The 25624-nt window shown below is 37.5% G+C and overlaps 3 protein-coding genes across 31 annotated transcripts in view; 1 reads left to right on the top strand and 2 right to left on the bottom strand.

The window, feature by feature from the left end:
• Nucleotides 1-702: 702 nt before the first annotated feature.
• On the bottom strand, nt 703-1400 carry LOC137709932 (large ribosomal subunit protein uL24z). Its single transcript, XM_068448911.1, has one exon. It carries the CDS (start codon nt 1334-1336, stop codon nt 896-898), a length of 441 nt encoding a protein of 146 aa, XP_068305012.1. The 5' UTR covers nt 1337-1400; the 3' UTR covers nt 703-895.
• A 2249-nt stretch (nt 1401-3649) lies between these two features.
• Nucleotides 3650-5512, top strand: LOC137709793 (protein NOI4-like). Its single transcript, XM_068448777.1, has 3 exons — nt 3650-3767; nt 4677-4901; nt 5329-5512. The coding sequence occupies exons 1-3, from the start codon at nt 3759-3761 to the stop codon at nt 5350-5352; spliced, it is 258 nt and encodes an 85-aa protein (XP_068304878.1). The 5' UTR covers nt 3650-3758; the 3' UTR covers nt 5353-5512.
• Nucleotides 5513-6311: 799 nt separating this feature from the next.
• LOC137710392 (uncharacterized) overlaps nt 6312-25624 on the bottom strand; it is a 31537-nt gene continuing 12224 nt past the window's right edge. For 15 of the 29 annotated variants that reach the window (XM_068449383.1, XM_068449381.1, XM_068449390.1 and 12 more), the window contains 10 exons: nt 17968-18036; nt 16813-16884; nt 16211-16282; nt 9163-9231; nt 8600-9079; nt 8280-8345; nt 7619-7690; nt 7067-7147; nt 6744-6905; nt 6312-6606 (listed from right to left, as the gene is read on the bottom strand). In XM_068449383.1, coding sequence (XP_068305484.1) covers nt 6595-6606; nt 6744-6905; nt 7067-7147; nt 7619-7690; nt 8280-8345; nt 8600-9079; nt 9163-9231; nt 16211-16282; nt 16813-16884; nt 17968-18036 — 1155 coding nt within the window. In that variant the 3' untranslated portion in view covers nt 6312-6594. Of the gene's footprint in view, nt 6610-6743; nt 6906-7066; nt 7148-7618; nt 7691-8279; nt 8404-8599; nt 9080-9162; nt 9235-13384; nt 13697-13816; nt 13988-14445; nt 14527-15609; nt 15679-16210; nt 16283-16812; nt 16885-17967; nt 18040-18548; nt 18651-20035; nt 20135-25624 lie in introns of those variants that run through there. The other 14 variants (XM_068449384.1, XM_068449385.1, XM_068449388.1 and 11 more) reach the window with 14 other exon arrangements.

Consider the following 25624-nt stretch of genomic DNA (forward strand, 5'->3'; position numbering starts at 1 on the left):
CCGCTATCGGTAGTGGGATTCAAACAGAAGCAAAGTTCAAATATATACGATCCATAGAACCAAACACGACCTAAAGGATACAGCACAAAGAACATACATTCAAGAAAAATCTATGGCCACAAACCAAAGCTACTAGCCTTATACCAGTTATAAGGCGGTGTATATATGAAGAATGAAAGCCACACGTATCACAGCTCGATATCACTAAATTGACAACGATCGATACAAATCAGTCAATAATCAGTACAACAACTTCACAATTTCAAACCACGACACTCAGTACATTTAGTTCAGCAAACAGAAATTCCAAAACAAGTTCTCAATCATAATGTAGAAGAACAAATGCACCTAAAAAAAACTCCGAAACAAATTCGTAGGGGCTATACTAGGATGCAAATTCAGCTCTTCTCATATAAATCACAACAAGCCAAGAAGACAATCACCCTGTTAAACCCACATGTAATCCTCAAATCTCCCTAGAAATACAACAAACTAAAACAAATCACCAATACGAGAAGAAAAGGCCAAACAAGCAATACTCCAGAAAATCTAATCCAAATTCGATTAACAGGACCGATATTACTTCCAGATTCAGAGAAAATATAGTGAAAGTAATCAACAACCCATTCATTTCGAATTAAACTTCAAATCTTTCGGCAATAAAATGAATTATAATGCAATACACAACCAAAATATAGTGAAAAAAATTATTGCCAAGAACTTCAAAATATAATATATCTTATCAAAAACAGCACAAATCCGTTCATGTCTCAAATCGAAGATCAGATTAAACGCGAAATCCATTAAAGCATAATCAAAATTAAAGTGCTTAACTTGACAGTCGCTAATTTCATTTCAATAACAAAAACACGAACCCAAATGAAATCGATCGAAATCAATCGACGTTCTGCATGATATCCTCTGCGGTGAACTTGGTGCCCTTGTCCTTGTCAGCGGCCGCTCGGCCCTTGGCCTTGCGGTCGAGCAGAGACTTGCGGTCCTTGTCGAGGCGGAGCTTGGTGATGACGACCTTGGAGGGGTTGATGCCAACATTGACGGTGGACCCGTTCACCTTCTCCCGGGTGATCCGCTCGATGTGGATGACCCACTTGCGGCGGTACACCTGCACGACCTTGCCCTCGCGGCCCTTATAGGTCCCACGCACGACCTGGACCTCGTCGTCCTTGCGCACCGGCATCGATCGGACGTTGTACTTGGAGCGGAGGTCGGTGGAGAGAGGCGCGCTCATCAGCACGCGGCGCACGCTGGACGGCGCCGTGAAGTGAGCCTTGCGGTTCTTCCGGCGGGAGCTGGTGACGCGGGGATTATACTTCATTTTTGCTTGTTTTAGCTCGCTCCTGCTCTGCTCCTAGGGTTTTCGGCTAGGGTTTGAGATTCTGGCTGGTCTTTTAAGTTTGGGTTTATATAGGGAAGCGTTTGAATGGCAGGCTCGCTTTCGGATGCGGAAATTTTTTTATGGACCTTGCTTTGGGCCCAAACAGTGATAAAGTTACGATTCTCGTCAAATGAGAATTTGAATTACATTATTACTATCTTATTGTGAGACTTAATTCACTTTTATACCCTTTTAATGTATATAATATTATTTATTAAAAAAAAATTTGATTGATACGAACATCTCTTAATCTAACGGCTGAAAAATCCGAACACAAAAGGATTCCTTTGAGGACATGTATGTCAGATTTTGAAATATTATGGCTTGGATGATAAGTGGATTGGAAAAGAAACGATATTTATCAATTTAATCATCTCGAGTTCACGTGAGATTTTTCAGTATGCTGATAACATAGTTTGGTATAACATATGTCATAATACAATTGTTTAAAAATTTATTTTTTCAAGTTTCTAACCAATTGTATTTTTACACTTGAAGTATCGGACTGTATTCCTAACACATTGAAAAATCTTTCGAGTTCACATAGTGATTTGGAAGCCATACGATGAAAGGTTATTAGCAATTTTTGAAATGATATTAAAGTCCATTAGGAAAAAGATTGGGAAATTTAGAAAAATAATCAAAATTTATGGTTATGCTAATTATAACCAAAAGTTAATGATATCGTCTTCTTTTCAAAAAAAAAAAAAAAAAAAAAAAAAAATATATATATATATATAACCAAAAGTTTATATAAAAATACTAATATACCCTTAAAAGTATTATACACGAATTCGCCACTTTCAATAATTAGATATGCTTGCTAGTGGCGTAGCCAGAAATTTACCTTAATGGGGTCACGAACAAGAAGCTTCCGAAAAATAATATACTTTCGTTTCATTTATAATTGGTAACTACATGTTCTCATATTTTAGAATGTCATATCATAACATCATTATCAATAGAATCAAATACATTTTTTATTGAATATGGCCAAGTAATCAATAAACCATTGATTTCCATTGATTTTTCATTGTATACAACCATTGACTTTCCATATGATGTGAATTATTTACAATATTGATCACTGACAAACCTCTCCCTCTTTTGGAAAGGTTGTTTTGGTATGTTTTAATTAAAAAATATTAATAAATGGTCTATCTATTTTGTTTGGCTTAGCTATTATAGGGGTTATATAAAAATTCAAAGGGGAGACATTTGAAGTTATTGGGGGTCAGTGGCAGCCGATGCCTCCCTTTTGGCTCCGCCACTTGCAATGAGGAAGAATTATGAGTCCAAATGAATAGATCGACTAAGGATTGTTTGGAAGTTAGATGTGTGAATGATAGTTGTAAATGATGGCTTCGTATCAACTTTCAATCTATCCACTTTGAACTCATAATTTTAAAGATATTATATTAACACTCCACATATTATTGAATAAACCTCACATACTTAATACATTCCGCATTTTTTTTTTCAACTAAAAATTATCTTAACACACCTCACATACTTCTCCACAATACCCCCTCCCACCCCACATTCTCAACATACACCTTACATTTTCACATACAGCCCACATTCTTCAAATACTGATTTAGCCATGAAGATCATTTTTTACCAGAGCTCATAATTTATTAATCTATCTAAATTTTAAATCCGAATAGTTCAGTGCCTACAACCAATATTTTAGCCATGATGTTCATTTTTTACTAGAGCTCATAATTTTTCCAGATTTATTTTTCTCGTAAGTTTTTCAAAGTTGGTCGAATTAAAATTTAATTATTGAATTCTCAGTCCCTTTATTAGTTCCATCTTCCTCCCATAAATTTAATCAGATCAGGCTCAAAATATGCAGGGAACAGTATTTATGTACCCCTCTTTAATTTCTTACATCTCTTTCTTTAATTTAGGGTGGCTGGTCCGTGGTTACATTTGAGATCCTGGATTCGATTTTTTTTTTTTCTCCGATATCATTTGTATATATTTATGATAAGAAAGTCATATAATACGTAGTTAACCATTAAATGGTTCAATATATACATACATATATATATATATATATATATATATACATACATATATATATATATGTGAGACACTCATTATCTATGATTATAGAAAACAAAAACGGTTTAACAGGATTAACAAAATGGCTAGCTCTTCATTTTGTTTCCTAAAATTGCCTAACAAATCGCACCATTCTCTCTCTTTCGATCTCCCCCCCCCCTCTCTCTCTCTCTCTCTCTCTTTCTCTCTCTCTCTCTCCAGTCTGTCTGCACCATTCCCCTTTCTATTATCTTTTCCTGTAAAACTTCCTCCTCCAAACCATCAGGTCGGGCAGATCCTGCCTTCCTCCATCATGGCTTCGGTAAACATTTTCTCCATTTCTCCGCTTTTTTTCATTATTTTCCCTCATTTTTCTGTACAAACATGTATAAATTTCGGGTTATAGATGGCGATATAATTTCCGTACGTTGACCAATTAAAATTCTGTTCTTTTCTTTTTTGTTATGTGAATTCTTGACAGTTTATTAGGACAGAAAATATCAAAGAAAGATTGAATTTTATTAGGTTGTGCAATGCTCTAGATTTTAGTTTTGTTAGGAATTCAAGGTTTTCAATTCTAATGACCTAGAGACAATAGTTTTCCCATCATTCCTAGCATGGAAATTATCATGCATTTCTGGAAAGATACGTATGCATGGAGGATCTTCCTTCGAGCCCTTCTTTTCGTTTTTCCTTTTTGGTGCAAATTCATTGCCTCTCATAGGGATTCGACATAATCACAGAGTGCCGGCTGTCGACTACCTAACCCCCTCACCCTCTTCCTTTATTCGGGCTTGGGATCGGCAGTATAAGCTAAACTTACACAAACGGAGTTTGCAAATTCATTGCCCCTAATCAATCAAATTGTTACCCATCTTAATGTGAAATTCTTTTCTTGTTTTCATTACAATGGTTAGAGAGCACAATATAGTGTCATGCATGATTCTTTTGCTTAAGTTTATTAAAAAGTAAATTCTAAGTCCCAATGCAGTTGCTTAACGACACACATACATGTCGCTGTGTAAGAAACGCAGAAGATTGATGTGGAGGTAAGGTGAAGGTTAGATGAACAAGGACGTGAAAAATGGAGGCAGATGTGTGGAAATATATTTTGGTTTGATTTCACTAAGTCTTCGGTGTTACAGACCGAGTAGGATCAAGACGATTGATGACCTAGCCAGTTTAGTGTATCTGCAGATACTAATCGGAGCTTGTTTTTACAATATTTCAGCAGGATAAAGGTCGACCGTTGCCGAAATTCGGGGAATGGGATGTAAACAACCCAGCTTCAGCTGAAGGATTTACTGTTATATTCAACAAGGCCAGAGATGACAAGAAGACCAGTGCGGCTCAAGTGAAGATCGTCACCCCACGAAAAAATGACGGCAGCACACGAAGAAATGGTGCTGGATACAACACTGTCAATGAGCATTATCCTAAGTATCCTCCCCCAAAGGTAACAAACACTATAGAAGTTGCTCATGAAATTTGATGTTTGGGTTGTGTCCGTATATATGGCCTGTTTGAAGTGCTTTAAGAAGGCTAAAATCGCTTTTAGACAAGCAAAAACACTTCTAATAACATTTGGCAAGAAATGTTAAAACTTATTTCATGAAGCGCGTGTTGTTAAATGAAAATTTTCACGAGCTTCTCTCAAAAAAGTTATGATAAGTATTAATGTTTTCTAGATTAGCATTTTCAAATGGCGCTTCCATAAAAGAAGCACATGGCAGGTGCTTTCTTTAAATTTTTTCTTCCAAACATATGGTTAGAAAGCGTTTTTTGTAATCTAAAAGTGTTTTTAGTTATTTTAAAAGCACTTCTAAATAGGTCACAAATCTTCTCATAGCTTTGTTACTAATCTTCTAACTGAATATTTGCAGAATAAATGGTTTTGCTGTGGTTGAACGATTAAACAACTGCTCACGAGGGCGAGGTGATGATGCAAAAATATTACGGTGGGACTGGGAGGAGTTACTACAAACGGATTAAAGAAAATTTTTTCTTGTGCCTGGGAAATATATGTGGAACAGCAAATCTCTCATATATATAAAAAAAGTTCTTTTTGTTCCTTCTTTTCTTTTTTTTCACTTCTGCTTTTATTGATTTTGGCTTCTTTTGCACTTCTATGCCTATATATATATATATATATGTTGTGCGGTCTTCAGTTAAATAATTGGGCACAAGAACGTCACTTTATGTAGGTTTGCAGCAGTTGATTCTTGCTTGTTGCAGGACCTTGTATCAATCTGATCATCCCACTCCCTAAGTCCAAGAGCTCGCTTGGTGCCTAAGATTGGATTTGATTTGATAACACAGTAAATTCAAGCATGTTGAAGGATAGAAGAAACAAAGAAGTTTTGTCCAAGTTAAAAGGTAGAAGATGAAGTGCAGAGTGAAGAAAACATATCATTTTCAACCCCCCACAAAATGGCAGGATACCAACATCTCTTATAACTTATCCCTTCTAATCCTGTCCCCAGATGAAGAATCATTCACAACTATCTCCATTTCTTACTTCACCATATCTAAAAATAGCAAATTATGAAATCGAATTCCACGCACCAAATGAGAAGGTTTGACAAATTCACTTCAGGAGGAGGCACATACACAAGTATTTTTTTGTCAAACCTCGTAAATTCTTGATGCGCTCTCGTTTGTTTTGCTCATTGTCGTCGAGGATCATCAAAATTTTTTCGTCCCGTCGAATTATTCTTCGCAATGAGAGGATCAAATAATCTCTATGTAGACACTAACTTGGTTCAAAAAACAAAATGTTTTGAGTTCATCCAGCAATTCTTCCCCATTGTTGGGGTTTGTTTGGTTTGGAGGTCAATAGTTAACACAATCACTTCTGTAGGTAGGATTATCCAACAAGCAAATCAAAGATTATTGGGAAGTGACCATAACCACAAAGCAAAGTTGAGAGGATACTCCCCAAATTTAACCTGTATTTTCTAGTCAAATCACATCAAATACGAAATAATTTACATTTTCCGGCTTCAATTAAGTTCTTACATCCGAAAGACCGCTGGCAGCCGGGTGACAAGGTTTGATACATTTCCAAGTTAAAAATAACAAAACGATTCACTGCTCTAGCGGGCGTTTCATGCAAAACTTATAACTCAGGCTGTTGCGGAATTGTAGCATCAGTCCCAGCTCTACTTCCAGATGTTCAAAGGGCATGAGAAGGAAAAGAAAGAGGTCAAAACACGAAAACATCCGACTATTATCCCTAAAACAATGGTAATTCGTACATCAAAATCATGAGAGGTAAATAAACCCAAGACTATAATACCGGAGTGATGAATTCTGTAGTTTCGGAATGAATCCCATGAGATTCATAAGCGGATTGTGGGTGAGATTCTTCTGCAGGTGTAGGATCAGGGTGATTAAACGAGCAGTTGTTTTCATACTTGCAAGTGCCATTTCGCATATAGTGCCAACAATCTTTCTTCCCCTGTAGTACGTTAAAATAATTATTCAGCAAACATATGGACACTTGATAGTAAGCTCCAACAGACTAAGAAAATAGCAAAGACAAAATCTCAAATCTTAAGCACCATGAATAGATAGATATGCATTCCTCATATTTTTGCAGATCAAACCGAGAGTTTATACCGGACGAATTGGCAGGCCCAAAAAGTTAAGTTCCAGAGCTGGAGCTACAGAGGGTTCCCCTTTACGTCGTCCGGGGCAATGCTGCAACAAGCTCAAGTGTTATATTAACATCATGAAACTGTTACTAGGCTGCCATGCACATTGCACAGATTTGAATAAGAGGGTACAAAGGGAAAGAAATGCCATTCACAACTTAAAAATTAATTGTAATCCTGTATAAAAAGGTATATGTGATTGAATGTAACACCATACAATTGTCATGAAAACACATCAACTATAAGTTGATCACGTTCAAGACCCTCAACGTTCTATAGTTAGCTACAAGATAAAAGGTTTAAGATAACCATGTCGCCTATGAGTTGATCACGTTCAGTTGTGCATGCTAACCTACTAGCTTTCAGATAACCATATGAGAAGCCCCATTGTCACTCAAAACAGAAAGAGTTAAGATATTACGTGAAACCAAATACGCAAAGTAAAACAAACTTAATGATCTAAAACATGAAAACCAAGCAGTTGCAGTGAAAACAAGAACTTCGGATAGATAGTAACCTTGCTTTCAGTCCGGTCTTGCTTCTCTGCCAACTCTTCCTTCTGCTTTGCCTTGTTCTTAGACACCTTCTTCTTATATACATGATAAAGTTCAAAACACCAAGAAACACAATGTTCTTAGACACCTTCTTCTTATATATATGATAAAGTTCAAAACACCAAGAAACACAATGTGAGCACCAATAACACAAATATTTCCTGAATCATACAAGGCCAGATGCATTAATGTTTCAAACGCTAAATGCAGGCACAAAGTCTCCCTTTTTTTTTTTGTTAATCAAAAGTCCCAATTTTTCACGTACAAATTTCATCGCAAAGATGCATGTGAAAGAAAAACATCATCTCTAACAAATATGATATGTGCCTCCATTTCGAGTCAATTCTGCTAACAAAGATCATCGCGGCACAATAACCTAACCGATTAACACATTCTATACACGATGACGCATGCATACATGCATTTCTGAAACAATGAGAGCTGAGGCCGAGAAATCATGAAAAGTCTCAATCTTTCAATCATAAAAACACATATGCAAATACTAAAACAAAAAAGTTATGATACTACTTGCAACCAAATATGCAAAGTAAAACAAACGTAATGATGTAAAACATGAAAACCAAGCAGTTGCAGTCAAAACCAGAATTTCGGACAGATAATAACCTTGCTTTGGGTCTGGTCTTGCTTCTCTTCCAACTCTACCCTCTGTTTTGCTTTGTGCTTACACACCTTACAAAGTTCAAAACACCAAGAAACACAAAGTGAGCACCAACACCACAAATATTTCCTGCAATTACAAGGCCAGATGCATTAATGTGTCAAACACTAAATGCAGGTCAAAGTTTTTTACTCTATAATACATGCATACATGTATTTCTAGGCTGAAACAATGGGAGCCAAGCCCGCGAAAACATGAAAATACTCAATCTTTCAACCATAAACATACATATGTAAATGCTAAATGCGAAAGATGAGTGATATACCTGCTTGTTTTTCCTTCGCCGAGGGTGATTAAACTTGCAATTCGATCCAAACTTACAACTGCCAGTCTTCAGATACAACGAACAGTCTCCAGCTTTCGGCCTCAATGGGTACTGATTCCTTCTGCTACTCTCCGCAACAACCTCGTTCTTCATGTCACCACCATTCTGATTCCCTCCTCCAATGCTGCTGCTTTTGCCCTCTCTCTCCATCTCATTTTCCTTTTCAGACTCTCTCTCCTTCTCTTCTTCTTCTTTTTTCTCCCATTCCTTCAAACTCAACTCACAAATCTCGTCAACAATGGCAGGATTGAAGTTCCAATTCTCAAAGGCGGGGTCGAATTGCTGAAATTTATCGAAGATGGCATAGGTCCTATCGAGCTCAGTGGGGTCAAGGGCAAGGATTTCAGGATTGAGATCGGATGGCAAAGGAGACTGAATAAACAGCGGATGATCACTTTGATCATCGATGCAGTTACACACCTTATAAAGTCGAAAATAGCAAGCATGAAAACCAAGCAGTTGCAATAGAAAGTTAAAAACCAGAACTTTGGATAGATAATAACCTTGCTTTCGGTCTGGTCTTGCTTCTCTGCCAAATCTTCCCTCTGCTTTGCCTTGTCCTTAGACACCTTCTTCTAATAAGTATGATAAAAGTTCAAAACACCAAGAAACACAAAGTGAGCACCAACAACACAAATATTTCGTGCAATCATACACGGCCAAATGCATTAAGGTCTCAAACGCTAAATGCAGGTCCAACGTTCCCTTTTTTTTTTGTTAATACAAAGTCCCGATTTTTCATGTACAAATTTCATCGCAACTATGCATGTGAAAGAATACATCATCTCTAACAAATATGATATCTGCAGCCATTTCGAGTCAATTCCGCTGACAAAGATCATCATCGCAGCATAATAAACTAACCGATTAACACATTCTTTACACTATAACACATGCATACATGTCTTTCTAAGCTGAAACAATAAGAGCTGAGCCCGGGAAAACACGAAAATCCTCAATCTTTCAACCATAAACATGCACATGCAAATGCTAAATGCGAAAGACAAGTGATATACCTGCTTGTTTTTCCTTCTCCGAGGGTGATTAAACTTGCAATTCGATCCAAACTTACAATTGCCAGTCTTCAGATACCACCAACAGTCTCCAGGTTCCGGCCTCAATGGGTACTGATTCCTTGTGCTACTCTCCTCAACACCCTCCTTCTCCACCACACCACCATTCTGATTCTCTCCTCCAATGCCGCTGCTTTCATTCTCTCTCTCCTTCTCGTTTTCCATTTCAGTCTCTCTCCTCTTCTCTTCTTCTTTTTTATTCTTTTCCTTCAAACTCAACCCCAAAATCTCGGCGGGGTCGAATTGCTGAATTTTATCGAGGATGGCGTAGATCCTTTCGAGCTCGGCGGGGTCAAGTGTCCGAATCCAATCAAGGATTTCAGGATTGAGATCTGATGGCAGAGGAGACGGAATAGACGGTGGACGACCACTTCGATCATCACTTCGATCATCGATGCGGTTGTTGTTAATGGGATTTAGGGGAACGGCGACGCTTTCATAGAGTTCCGATAGCCGTCCCGATCGAAAGTGCCTATTAATTACGGGTCACATTGAAAGTGACACCTGAAGCAGGAAACTCGCTGCCGGAAACATTGGTAGTTTTTGTGCTGGTGGCGGCGGTGGCTGAAACGGGGTTGCTGGGTTTGCAGTAAACTTGCAACCAGCAGCTACACTATCGTTTATGGATGAAATTGAGTTTAAGTTGGTTGATTAATTCAAAGTCGTCTGCTTTTTCTAGCGGAGGCATATTTGGATTGCATTTCAATTCCAAAGCTGCTTTAGTAAAAGTAGACACGGAAATAGATGGACTGGGTACAGTGCCTCTTACTTCGATGCAACGGAAGCATAATGTTTAAAAATATCAGAAAAGGATGTATCTTTACGTAAAGATCCTACTCAGCTGTGTGTCGCGCATCAGAAATTATTTAACTTTTATTACTTTAAATTAAATACAAATAATATCTGACGAAAAGTGATTGTATAATACATAATGAATAGGATATGGGGATCCGATCCTCACATAATGGATTTGAAGAGGATCATTTTCCCAAAATCTCAACTGAATACACTGCTTACTCTCCCATTTTGATTATCCTAGGTTTTTTGTTTTTATTTTGAGTCAAAAGTTGACTTATATGATATTGGTTGACTTATTTTACCTGGGTTCACCATCCCTTCTCTTCACTTGGGTCAAAGATTGACTTATATGACCTGAATTCACCATCACCGTCACCTTCATAGGTCCCCCTCCAGTGCCGTGACCTACAAGCATGTTAATTTGTAATATGGGTATGCATTCTTCATTGGTGTTTTACATGCAAGTTTGATCAATGTTACATGCAAGATACACAATGCATGCAACCCCGCAACAAGTTCGATACACAACAGAAGATGCCAGCAGAACTTAGGGAGCGAGATCCACAACCAAGCCATTTGAAGATGCTCGGAGAATAGGCAACCACGACGAAATTGAAAACCTGTATCTTCCGGGAAAATGACATAGATAAGAAATAATTTACACGTTCCATTTCCCTTGAGTTCTCACAACTAAAAAGTTTGTCATTCGGGTGGAAAAAGAGATTACACATGTCCAGATGACCTCAGTGATGCGAATCCTGTGCTCTAGGCAAGCATTTCATGCATAGCTCATTGCACGGGCTTCGGCGGACTTGTACCATCAGTTCCTTCCAGTTCTACTTCCAGATGTTCGTACCCCATTTGCAGTTTCCGAGTCACAGAAAGGAATCTAACAATGACGGATGGTCAAATCTGCACGTTGCCCCAGAACAGCTAACGCCAGAGCGACCACCGTGTGCAAACGTTCTGACCCTGGATTGGAAACAAATTTAGGATCAAAACTTACGTAATTGATGACAAGAGGGACGTGATTTGTTAGTTGTCAAACAGTGAACAAGAGGGACGTGACTTGTTAGTTGTCATTGGCCCAAAAGAAAAGAACTTCGAGTTCTAAAACTAAAGTAGTTTCCATGGTACTTGTATCACAAAGTGAAAATACTTCTGAGATCATAATCCATAGTTACGAATTCTCTATAAAAAGAACATTTTGAAAAAGAGTGAACTTACTGGTCTTAAAGGGAGATCCTCGTAGATGCAAACCGGTTGCCAAGGTCGTTCTGGTAATTCTTCAACTTGCTTCAGCTGTGCATATTGTCCGTCGAAGTTGATTTCAGTCACTGCGTTGTTCATAACATATGGTGCAGGTACAGGATACTATTAGGGAACCCAATTAAAAGGTTTAGATGTACCCAAGTGAAAACGTAAGCATATTACTACAACTGATGCCGACAACAGTTTGCTCAAAATATTGGAAATTTCAAGTCCTTAATGGAGGACCATATTACTAGTTTTATGAGCCAAAACATGAATAAAAAAGGGCATGAGAAGGAAAAGAAAGAGGTCAAAACACAAAAAATCCAGACTCTTATCCCTTAAAAGACGGTAATTCGTCATGAGAGGTAAATAATCCCAAGACTATAATACCGGAGTGATGACTTAAAAGTACCTGATAATCATTCCATTCTCTAGTTTCGGAATGAATCCCATGAGATTCATAAGCGGATTGTGGGCAATGCTGCAACAAGCTCCAGAGCTAGAGCTACAGAGGGTTCCCCTCTACGTCGTCCTGGGCAATGCTGCAACAAGCTCGATCGTTATATTAACATCTTGAAACTGTTAATAGGCCACCATGCACATTGCAGAGACTTGAATAGGAGGGTACAAAGGGAAAGAAATGTCATTCACAATTCAAAATTCAATGTAACAGCATACTACTGTCATGAAAACACATCGGCTATAAGTTGATCACGTTCAAGACCCTCATCATTCTATAGTCAGCTGCAGGATAAAAGGCTTAAGATAACCACATCGACTATAAGTTGATCACGTTCAGTTGTGCATGCTAACCTACTAGCTTTCAGATAACCATACGAGAAGTCCCATCGTCACTCAAAGCAGAGAGAGTTAAGATATTACGCGAAACCAACTATGCCAAGTAAAAGAAAACTTAAGGATGTAAAACATGAAAACCAAGCAATTGCAGTAAAAACCGGAACTTCGAATAGATAATAACCTTGCTTACCTTGTATCAATCTGATCATCCCACTCCCCAAGTCTGAGAGCTCGCTTGGTGCCTAAGATTGGATTTGATTTGATAACACAGTAAATTCAAGCATGTTGAAGGACGGAAGAAACAAAGTTGTTTTGTCCAAGTTAAAAGGTAGAAGATGAAGTGCAGAGTGAAGAAAACATATCATATTCAACCCCCCACAAAATGGTAGGATACCAACATCTCTTATCACTTATCCCTTCTAATCCCGTCCCCATATGAAGAATCATTCACAATGACCTTCATTTCTTACGTCACCATATCTTAAAATAGCAAATTATCAAATCTAATTCTACCCACCAAATGAGAGGTTTGACAAATTCACTTCAAGAGGAGGCACATACACAAGTTTTTTTTTTGTCAAACCTCGTAAATTCTTGGTGCACTCTCATTTGTTTTGCTCATTGTCATCGAGGATCATCAAATTTTTTTGTCCCGTCGAATTATTCATCGCGATGAGAGGATCAAATATTCTCTATGTAGACACTAACTTGGTTCAAAAAACAAAATGTTCGAGTTCATCCAGCAATTCTTCCCCATTGTAGGGGTTTGTTTGGTTTGGAGGTCAATAGTTAACACAATCACTTCTGTAGGTAGGATTATCCAACAAACAAATCAAAGATAATTGGGAAGTGACCATAACCACAAAGCAAAGTTGAGAGGATACTCCCCAAATTTAACCTGTATTTTCTAGTAAAATCACTTCAAATACGAAATGATTTACATTTTCCGGCTTCAATTAACTTCTCACATCCGAAAGACCGCTGGCAGCTGGGTGACAAGGTTTGATACATTTCCAAGTCAAAAATAAGAAAACGATTAACTCCTCTAGCCGACGTTTCATGCAAAACTTATAACTCTGGCTGTTGCGGAATTGTAGCATCAGTCCCAGCTCTACTTCCAGATGTTCAAAGGGCATGAAAAGGAAAAGAACGAAGTCAAAACACGAAAACAAATGGTAATTCGTACATCAAAATCATGAGAGGTAAATAAACGGTAAACCCAAGACTATAATACCGGAGTGATGACATCATTCCATTCTGTAGTTTCGGAATGAATCCCATGAGATTCATAAGCGGATTGTGGGCGAGATTCTTTTGCAGGTGTAGGATCAGGGTGATTAAACAAGCAGCTGTTTCCATACTTGCAAGTGACAGTTCGCATATAGTGCCGACAATCTTTCTTCCCCTGTAATACGTTAAAATAATTATTCAGCAAACATATGGACACTTGATAGTAGCTCCAACAGACTAAGGGTTGGTTTGATATTTCTGTGCTTTGAAAAAAAGCTGCTTCTGCTGTGTTTTGAGAATAAGCAGCTGTGAAATAAAGTAGCAGAGTGTTTGGTAAACTTTTTTGTAAAAGTGCTTTTGAAAAAAAAAAGCAGTATTATAGTGTTTGATAAACTTTTATGTAAAACAGATGTGAAAAAAAACCGGTTTTTCAAAGCTGGATTTTGCAGCTTCTTGTTTTTGGCTTTTTTTCACCCAAAACTGTGAAAAAAAGCCACAAAAACAGCTCCCAGCTTTTTTTGATACCAGCTTTTTTCAGAATCATCTCAGTACCAAACCAGACCTAAGAAAATAGCAAAGACAAAATCTTAGATATTCATTCCTCATATTTTTGCAGATCAAAAGAGTTTATACCGGACGAATTGGCAGGCCCACAAAGTTAAGTTCCAGAGCTGGAGCTACGGAGGGTTCCCCTTTACGTCGTCCTGGGCAATACTGCAACAAGCTCAAGTGTTATATTAAGATCATGAAACTGTTACTAGGCCGCCGTGCACATTGCACAGATTTGAATAGGAGGGTACAAAGGGAAAGAAATGTCATTCACAATTTAAAAATTAATCGTAATCCCGTATAAAAAGGAATGTGTGATTGTAATGTAACACCATACAATTGTCATGATAACACATCGACTATAAGTTGATCACATTCAAGACCCTCATCGTTCTATAGTTAGCTACAAGATAAAAGGTTTAACATACGTCGCCTATGAGTTGATCATGTTCAGTTGTGCACGCTAACACGCTAACCTACTAGCTTTCAGATAAACCATATGAGAAGCCCCATCGTCACTCAAAACAAAAAGAGTTAAGATATTACGTGAAACCAAGTATGCAGAGTAAAACAAAACTTAAGGATGTAAAGCATGAAAACCAAGCAATTGAAGTAAAAACCAGAACTTCGGATAAACAAAAATCTAGCTTCCGGTCTGGTCTTGCTTCTCTGTCAACTCTTCACTCTGCTTTGCCTTGTAAGTAGACACCTTCTAAACAATATGATAAAGTTGAAAACGTCAAGAAACACAAAGCGAGCACCAACAGCACAAATATTTCATCCAGTCATACAAGGCCAGATGCATTAATGTTTCAAACACTAAATGCAGGTCCAAAGTCGCGATTTTTCAGTTAATCCGAAGTACCAATTTTCACGTACAAATGTCACCACAAAGATGCATTCGAAAGAAAAACATCATCTCTAACAAATATGACAAGTGCTTCATTTCGAGTCAATTCCACTGACAAAGATCATCATCATGCCATAATAAACTAACCGATTAACACATTCTTTACACTATAACACATGCATACATGCATTTTTCAGCAAAAGCATGAAAAGAAGAGTGCTAAACACGAAAGGTCTCAATCTTTCAACCATAAACATACATATGCAAATGCTAAATACATAAGTTAAGATACTACTTGAAACCAAATATGGAAAGTAAAACAAACTTAATGATGTAAGCATGAAAACCAAGCAATTGCAGTAAAAAGTTCAAAACCAGAACTTCGGATAGATAATAACCTTGTTTTTGGTCTGGCGTTGCTTCTCTGCCAACTCTCTCCTCTGCTTTGCCTTGTCCATAGACACCTTCTAAACAATATGATAAAGTTGAAAACACCAAGAAACACAAAGTGAGCACCGACAACACAAATATTTCATCCAGTCATACAAGGCCAGATGCATTAATGTTTCAAACACTAAATGCAGGTCCAAAGTTGCCATTTTTCACGTACAAATTTCACCATAAAGATACATGTGAAAGAAAACGTCATCTCTAACAAATATGATAAGTGCCTCCATTTCGATTTTTCGAGTCAATTGCACTGACAAAGATCATCATCACGGCATAATAAACAAACCAGTCAACACATTCTTTACACTATAACACATGCATACATGCATTTCTCAGCTAAAGCCTGAAAAATTGAGAGCTGAGGCCGGGAAAACACAAAAAGTCTCAATCTTTCAACCATAAACATAGATATGCAAATGCTAAATACAAAAAGTTAAGATACCACTTGAAACAAAATATGCGAAGTAAAACGATCTGAATGATGTAAAACACGAAAACCAAACAGTTGCAGTTAAAAGTTCAAAACCAGAACTTCGGATAGATAATGACCTTGCTTTTGGTCTGGTCTTGCTTCTCTGCCAACTCTTCCCTCTGCTTTGCCTTGTCCTTAGACACCTTCGTCTAACAAATATGATAAAGTTCAAAATACCAAGCAACACAAAATGAGCACCAAAAACACAAATATTTCATGCAATCATAGAAGGCCATAAGCATTAATGTCTCAAACGCTAAATGCAGGCCCAAGGTTCCCATCTTTTTTGTTAATCCAAAGTCCAAAGTTTTCATGTACAAATTTCACCAAGCATGTGAAAGGAAAAAAATCATCTCTAACAAATATGATATGTGCCTCCATTCCGAGCCAATTCCGCTGACAAAAATCATCATCGCGGCATAACAAACTAACGATTAACAAATTCTTTAATTACACTATAGCACATGCATACATGCATTTCTCAGTTGAAACAATGAGAGCTGAAGTCGGGAAAACAAGAAAAGTCTCAATCTTTCAACAATACACATACATATGAAAATGCTAAATACAAGAAGTTAAGATACTACTTGAAATCATATATGCAAAGTAAAACAAACTTAATGATGTAAAACATTTAAAGCAGTTGCATTGAAAACCAGAACTATGGATAGATAAAAACCTTGCTTTCGGTCTGGTCTTGCTTCACTGCCAACTCTTCCCTCTGCTTTGCCTTGTCCTTAGACACCTTCTTCTAATAAATTTAATAAAGTTCAAAACACCAAGAAACACAAAGTGAGCATCAACAACACAACTATAGTATTAATAGCGTGAGGCGTGGGCGAGGCGTCCGAGGGATAGCCCAGCCTAGGTGTAAGGCGTGAGGCGAAGCCTCACGAGACCTAAATTTTTTAATATATACACTGAGCATACACATATTTATATTAAAAAAGAAGAAGATTATTAATCAATAATCACCCTGAGCACACACATATATTATAAATACATATATATACATATATTATATATATAAAATAGAGGATGAAAAGCATAATGAGCACACATATAACAACGCACGTAGACGGCACACACATCCTTTATATAAAAGATAAAAATCAGAAAACAAGGCAGAGAGATGATAGTGCAAGGAAGAGGTATGAGGTAGTTAAAACCCTACCCAAAATTTGGGTTTGGGAGTATTTAAAAAAACAAAACAAAATCCCCTGAGGTGCGCCTAGCGGCTCCGGCGACACCTTCCAGCGCCTTCCGCCCACTCCCTCAAAACAGAGGCGTCAACCCTCAAGCCCAGCCTCACAGGGCGCCTAGGCGCGCCCTGAGGCGAGCCTTTAAAACATTATTTCCTGCAATCATACAAGGCCGGATGCATTAATGTTTCAAACACTAAATGCAGGCTCAAAGTCTCAATTTTTTTGTTAATAAAAAATCCCAATTTTTTCTCGTACAAACTTCACCACGAAGATGCATGTTAAAGAGAAATATCATCTCCAAAAAATATGAAATGCGCCTCCATTTTGAGTCAATGCCGCTGGAAAAATCATCATCGCGGCATAATAAACGAACCGATTAACACATTCTTTACGCTATAACAGATGCATACATGCATTTCTTAGCTGAACCAATCAGAGCTGAGGCCGGGTAAACACGAATAGTCTCAATCTTTCAACCATAAACATACATATGCAAATGCTAAATACAAAATGTTAAGATAGTACATGAAACCAAATATGCAAAGTAAAACAATCTTAATGATGTAAAGCAGGAAAACCAAGTAGTTGCAGCAAAAAGTTAAAAACCAGAACTTCGGATTGATATTAACCTTGCTTTCGGTCTGGACTTGCTTCTCTACCAACTCTTCCCGCTGCTTTGCCTTGTCCTTAGACACCTTCTTCTAATAAATATGATAAAGTTGAAAACACCAAGAAACACAAAGTGAGCACAAAAAAAAAAAACAAATATTTCCTGCAATCATACAAGGCCATATGCATTAACGTCTCAAACGCTAAATGTATGTCCAAAGTCTCCATTTTTTTTGTTAATTCAAAGTCCCGATTTTTAACATACAAATTTCAGAACAAATATGAACGTGAAAGAAAACATCAGCTCCAACAAATATGATATTTGCCTACATTTCAAGTCAATTCTACTAACAAAGATCATCATCGCAGCGAAATAAACTGACTATAACACATGCATACATGCATTTCTCAGCTGAAACAATGAAAGCTGAGGCCTGGAAAACACGGAAAGTCTCAATCTTTCAACCATAAACATGCATATGCAAAAGTTAATTACAAAAAGTTAAGATACTACTTGAAACCGAATATGCAAAGTAAAAACCAACATAATGATGTAAAACATGAAAATCAAGCAATTGTTGTAAAATCAATAGATAATAACCTTGTTTTCGGTCTGGTCTTGCTTTTCTGCCAACCCTTCCCTCAGCTTTGCCTTGTCCTTAGAAACCTCCAACACAAGGTGATCACCAACAAATATTTCCTGCTATCATACAAGGCCAAATGCATTAATGTTTCAAACACTAAATGCAGGCCCAAACAAGGACGGATCCACATAGGGACCAGGGAGGTCCCAGGACCCGTTGGCAATCCTAAATCGTTGCTATAAATTTTCCGGGGACCCCTCGTACTCGAGCATGAGGTCTGTGTAGGTTGCAGTGGCTGTCTTCTTCTCGGAGAAGATGACCGCGCACAGAGAAGAAAGAAATAGGGACCCTTATTGCCGCTCTCCTTCTTGCTTCTGCCATGGTCTCATCCGTCGGTGCCACCCACTTCTCCTCCAACCTTTCTCTGTCGTCTGGCGGGGGCAGTACATAAGCCCAAACTTTCCCAAATTATTTCAACCATCTTAGTAATTTTTCTTGTGGGTGAAATTTCCTTCATAAGGTTAGTAAGATGGATATGATCTGTCATGGGTTGGTGAAATTTGGTGGTGGAGCTACCATGGCTTCGGGAGAATGGGGAGGGAGGCGGTTGGTGGAGGTATGGCAGCTTTGTTCTTAGTGAGAGAGAAGGTGGACATTTGGAAACTAGTAAAAGAGAAAAATGGTGTGTTTGGTTAGAAAGATAGTGGGAGTTTGGGGAGAGTTTTATTTGACCGGTGTTTTAAATTGGGGTGTGCTATCCACACACCCTCTTAATTTGCGACCGTCGGATCGACTAAATTAAAGAAGATCAAATGACAGAAATAAACAAAGGGTGTGTGAGAAGGAAAAAGGGGTGTGTGAATAGCACACCCCTTTAAATTTAGTGCTTCATATTAGATAATCAATAACTTAGGTACTCCCTAGTAACTTATGAAACCTAGTAATGGACACTTGAATTATAATTTTACAATTTGTAATATTGTTTTGCATATGATTTTTGAATGAAATGTATTATATTTAAATTTTCAATGTTATTTTTGTCTATAATTTTTTTGACCTTTATAATTGGGACCCCCCGAGTTTAAAATCCTGGATCCGCCACTGGGCCCAAAGTCCCAATTTTTTTTGTTAATCCAAAGTCCCGATGTTTCACGTACAAATTTCACCACAAAGATGCATGTGAAAGAAAAACTTCATCTCTAACAACTATGATAAATGCCTCTATTTTGAGTCAACGGCAGCATAATAAACTAACCGATTAACACATACTTTACACTATAACATATGCATGCATGCATTTCTCAGCTGAAACAATGAGAGCTGAGGCCGGGAAAGCACGGAAAGTCTCAATCTTCCAACCATAAACATACATATGCAAATGCTAAATACAAAAAGTTAAGATACTACTTGAAACCAAATATGCAAAGTAAAAACAAACATAATGACGTACAACATGAAAACCAAGCAATTTGTTGTAAAATCATAACCTCGGATAGATAATAACCTTGCTTTCGGTCTGGTCTTGCTTTTCTGCCAACTTTTCCCTCGGCTTTGCCTTGTCCTTAGGCATCTTCAACAAAAAGTGATCACCAACAAATATTTCCTGCTATCATACAAGGCCAGATGCATTAATGTTACAAACACTAAATGCAGGCCCAAAGTCCCAATTTTTTTTGTTAATCCAAAGTCCTGATGTTTCACGGACAAATTTCACCATAAAGAATCCTGTGAAAGAAAAACTTCATCTCTAACAATTCTGATAAATGCCTCCATTTCGAGTCAACGGCAGCATAATAAACTAACCAATTAACACATACTTTACACTATAACATATGCATGCATGCATTTCTCAGCTGAAACAATGAGAGCTGGGGCCTAGAACACATGAAATGTCTCTCTTTCAACCATAAACACACATGCAAATGCTATATACAAAAAGTTAAGATACTACTTGAAACCAAATATGCAAAGCAAAACAAACTTATTGACGTAAAATATGAAAACCAAGCACTTGCTGTGAAAACCAGAACTTCGGAATTTGGATAGATAATAACCTTGCTTTCAGTCTGGTCTTGCTTCTCTGCCAACTCTTCCCCCTGCATTGCCTTGTCCTTGGACAGCTTCATCTAATAAATATGATATAGTTCAAAACACCAAGAAACACAAAGTGAGCACCAACAACACAAATACTTAATGCAATCATACAAGGCCAGATGCATTAATGTCTCAAACACTAAATGCAGGCCCAAAGTCCCGATTTTTCACGTACAAATTTCACTGCAAAGAAGCATGTGAAAGAAAATCTTCATCTTTAACAAATATGATGTGTCTCCATTTCGAGTCAATCCCGCTGACAAACATCATCGTCACGGCATAATAAACTAACCGATTAACACATTCTTTATGCTATAACACATGCATACATGCATTTCTCAGCTCAAACAATGAGAGGTGAGGCCGGAAAACACGAAAAGCCTCAATCTTTCAACCCTAAACATACATATGCAATTGCTAAATGCGAAAGATGAGTGATATACCAGCTTGTTATTCCTTCTCCAAGAGTGATTCCTTGTGCTACTCTCCTCAACAACCTCCTTCACCACCTCACCACCGTTCTCATTCCCTCCTCCTCCGCTGCCGCTTTCGCTCTGTCTCTCCTTCTCAGTTTCCTCTTGAGTCTCTCTCTCCTTGCCTTCTTTTTCCTCCTTTTCCTTCAAACTCAATTCCTGAATCTTCCGAATCTCATCGAGGAAGGCAGGGTCGAGATTCCTCATCCATTCGATCACGGCGGGGTTGAGTGTCCGAATCAATTCAAGGCTTTTAGGATCGAGATAGGACGGCGCAGGAGACGGAATAGACGGTGGATGACCACTTTGATCATCGATGCGGTTGTTGTCCATGGGATTTAGGGAAACGGCGACGCCTTCAGGGAGTTCCGATTGCCGTCCGGTTCGAAAGTACCTATAAAGTTCGACCAGCCGTTGGCAACATTGATAGTTTTTGTGCTGGCAGGGACGGCGGGGTCGGCGGCTGAAACTGGGATGCTGGGTTTGCTGTGAACTTGCAACTAGCAGCTACATTATCATTACAGATTAAATTGAGTATTAGTTGGTTGATTAATTGTAGAAACTGGGTTTTGACTGGTTAAATCAAAGTCGTCGGCTTTATCTAGCAGAGGCATGTTTGGATTGCTTTTCGATTCCAAAGCTACTTTGGAAAAGCGGACACTCGTGTACTTAGACCCACTAGCTACAGTGCCTCTACCTAAACACCTCTTGCTTCGATACGAAGGAATCATAAACCGATAAAGCTTTGCGCCACTTTACAACTTTCAAAATGTTTCAAAATCTCAATTAAATCATAAACTGATAAAGCTTTGAGCTATTTTATAACTCTTAAAATGCTTCAAAATCTCAAAGAAAGATTACATAATTTTATTTTTATAAGAAAAAGCCTAATTACTCTAATCAAATACTAATAAACTTACTAACTATATTACTGACTTATACAATCATTTTAACTAATCATCTAACTAATGGTGTGGAGCTCTTAATAAGAACTAATAGCAAAAATGTTCTAATCATACAGTCTAAGCCACTCGAAATAAAAGAGGTATACCTGGTTGGTTTTCATTCTAACAGGGTGATTAAACTTGCAATCATCGAGTTTGTTCTTAACAAAATCATTAGATGTAACCACTTGATCAAACTTTAAGTATCATTGTTTGGAAGCTTACTTGAGACCATAGATTGATTTCTTTAATTTACAGATCATATTCTCCTTCCCTCTTTCAATAAATCCAGGGGGTTGTACTATGTAAATGTCTTCTTGAAGATCACCATTGAGGAATGCTGTTTTTACGTCCATCTGATGTAACTCAAGATCAAAGTGGGCAGTGATTGTCATAATAATTCGCATTGAATCTTTGGAAGACACTAGTGAAAATGTATCATTATAGTCAATACCTTCTCTTTGAGCAAACCCTTTAGCAACCAACAGAGCTTTATACCTCTCAATTTGTCCATGTGCATCCCTCCTAGTCTTGTACACCCATTTACACCCTATAGACTAGTCCTGGCTCCACTAACACCCAAACCTGATTCTTGTACATTGAGTCCAGCTCCTCCTTCATTGCATTGTTCCGCAAACTTGACTGTGAACTCTTTATGGCCTATGAATAAGTTATTAGATCATCAATGTCTCCAATGTTATAGTCAGTTTCTTGAAGATAACAAAAAAATCACTTGTAATTGCAGGTTTTCTTGTTCTTGTTAGGGGTGGAAACTTTTTCCATAAACCGATTTACCGACCGAACCATACCGGTCGGCTCATAATGGTATGGTATAGTTTTGGTATTTTTTCATAATCGGTTGGCATTTTGCGGAACCGACAATTAATGGCATGACTTTGGTAATTAATTTTGTATGGCAGTGGTATGTCATACCTACCAATATATATATATATATATATATATTTTTTTTTTTTTTTTCTATTTAGATATTTTAGGTATTTTTTACATGCTTGACTGCTGACTCCTTAGTTTTAGGATTTAAAAAATATATGTATATGTATATGATTCATGCCATAATAAATATAGAAAATATTGTTAACAAAATTGATAGCATGATGATTACTGATACTATATATACACGTACATATATATGATTTTGAATGTATATGCGTTGCTTATGTTTAGGATGATGGAGTTTAGCCCATCAACCGTTGGTGCACAACATGGATTAACCCAAAATGAACCACACAATGCAACCGAACAACCACGCCAATTTGAAAATCAAAATAAGCCATTGGAACTGAAAGATAGCGAGGAAGAAGTGGAAACCATCAGTTGTGCCATTTACCAACCGAACCAGCCAATAATTTTGGCTGAATAGATTTTTGGCAACTGCAAGAAGATAGTTGGCTAGCGGTAAACTAATTTTCAGTAATTATGTATATGTGGCTGGTAGGGGCACAAGGAATTTGGCACGGTTTGCCAAACGAACCCAACCCTAGTTCTTGTGGATCTTCTGATTTCAAGTTGAACTTGAATATTGTCAATTTGTTGTGCAACTTGTTGAAGCATTATCAACCAATTCAATAGCTTGCTGACTCGATTCATGCCTGATTTCAGTTACTTCTTGTTGCTCCATCACTTCAACTATTTCATTAGAATGATCAGACTCAATGTGTTGATCATTGGCTTGAAAGCACACTAAAATTGGGCAATGTTCACTTGAAGATCCTTCAATTGATGGCTGTTCAAGTTCCTCAAATATAAAGTTCTCAACGGTAAAATCTGAGACATCTTGATCTTCGAAAAACCTTGCATTATGGGTTTCCTTGATTCTGGTGTGAGCCTGTGCACAATAGAACTTAAACCCCTTTGATTTTTCTAAGTAACCTATGAAATAACAAGACTTAGTCCTTAGATCTAGTTTCCTTTCCTCCGAATTATAGAACCTAGCCTTTACCTTACATCCCCAAATATGGAAGTGACCAAAACTTGGCATTCTACCATACTAGACTTCAAAAGGAGTGGTTGATACTAATTTGCTAGGGACTCGATTTAGTATATAGGTAGCAGTCTTCAGAGTCTCACCCCATAAGAAACTAGGCAACTTAGACCTTAACTTCATGCTTCTCACCATGCCAATCAATGTCCCGTTTCTTCTTTTTGATACTCCATTTGTTGTGGTGTGCCAGGAGTTGTGTATTGAGCCACAATTCCTTGTTATTCAGGGTAGAGTGCAAAATGACCCTTTTGTTGTCCAAACTCTGTGTACCTGCCAAAATATTATCCACCCCTATCCAATCTAACAATAGGATTTGTTTAACTGCTTTTCTACCTCAGTCTTAAAGATTGTGAAACATTTTAAGAACATATGACTTTTCACTCATTAAAAATGTATAACCGAAAAATCATCAATGAAATTAACAAAGTAACCATTTCCACAAATTGTTTTAGTTGGGAAAGGACCACAAACACCAGTGTGAATAATCTCAAGTAAATTTTTACTTCTTTTGGCTTCAAAATTTCGAAAATTAGTTAGCTTTCCTTTGAAACAAGCCACACATTTGGTTGTAGTTTCGAAATCAAGTGAATGAATCAAGTTTGCTGTTGATAGTTTAGTGATTCTTTTGATATATGACCTAATCTCTTGTGCCAAAGAATGTAAGAAGTGTCAATGTTTAACATTCTCTTAATGCTTGTATTTAGTGCATGATGTTCATTACAGACCACACTACACTCCAACTGCCATAAGTTTTCAACTAAGCTAGCAGTCCCAAAAGTGGAATTAAGATAGTTCTTTTGAAAAAGTTGTAAACATTCATCATCACCTAGGAAGGAAAAACCATTTTTCACAAGTTTAGAGGCTGAGATCAAATTTCTTCTCATCTTTGGAACATAAAGCACATCATTCAATTGCAAAATAAAACTAGAATTTAGTTTTAACCTAATTGTTCCAACAACTTTAACTGTAACATTTGTCCCTTCCCCCACAAAACATTAAAATAGTTAAAACTAGCATCCTTTTGTTTTTCAAAACCATGCAGTGAGTTAGTTATGTGAACTATGCCGTCAGTATCAAACCATCATAAGTTAAAAGGAATCTCAATTAAGTTCGACTCTACACATACATTAACTATTTATTTCCCATTAGCTTTCAAATAGTCCTTAAATGATTCACAATCTTTTCTTAAATGACCTCGAGTTTTGCAAGAAAAAAAAACACTTAAGCTTAACTTTAGGTTTAAGATTATTAGACCCTTTGGAAGATTCAAATATTTTAGCAGAAATACCAGTCTTATCAGAATTCCTAGAGTTCTTGAAGTTCTTACCTGAATTATTTCCAGCATTGTATGATTTCTTCCCTTTTCCTCCTTGCACAAAGTTCACAACCTCTGCCTTTTTATTGCCTTTGGCAAGTCTCTTCTTGAACACACTGTGCAATTAACTCATCTACATCCCAACTCTTGTCATGTGTATTATTATAAGACACCTTTAGTTGAGAGTACTTGAATGGGAGAGCTTGAAGAATCATGAAAACCAACTGCTTTTCTCCAATGCTAACATCCATTGAATTCAACTTCT

Source organism: Pyrus communis, chromosome 12 (assembly GCF_963583255.1).
Source record: "Pyrus communis chromosome 12, drPyrComm1.1, whole genome shotgun sequence".
NCBI lineage: Eukaryota > Viridiplantae > Streptophyta > Magnoliopsida > Rosales > Rosaceae > Pyrus > Pyrus communis.

Excerpts from the sequence above, each read along its gene's own strand:
- LOC137709932 (XM_068448911.1), bottom strand. The coding sequence starts at position 1,336 with ATGAAGTATAATCCCCGCGTCACCAGCTCCCGCCGGAAGAACCGCAAG.
- LOC137709793 (XM_068448777.1), top strand. Across the intron at positions 4,902-5,328 it reads CTAAGTATCCTCCCCCAAAG|AATAAATGGTTTTGCTGTGG; the intron begins GTAACAAACACT and ends GAATATTTGCAG.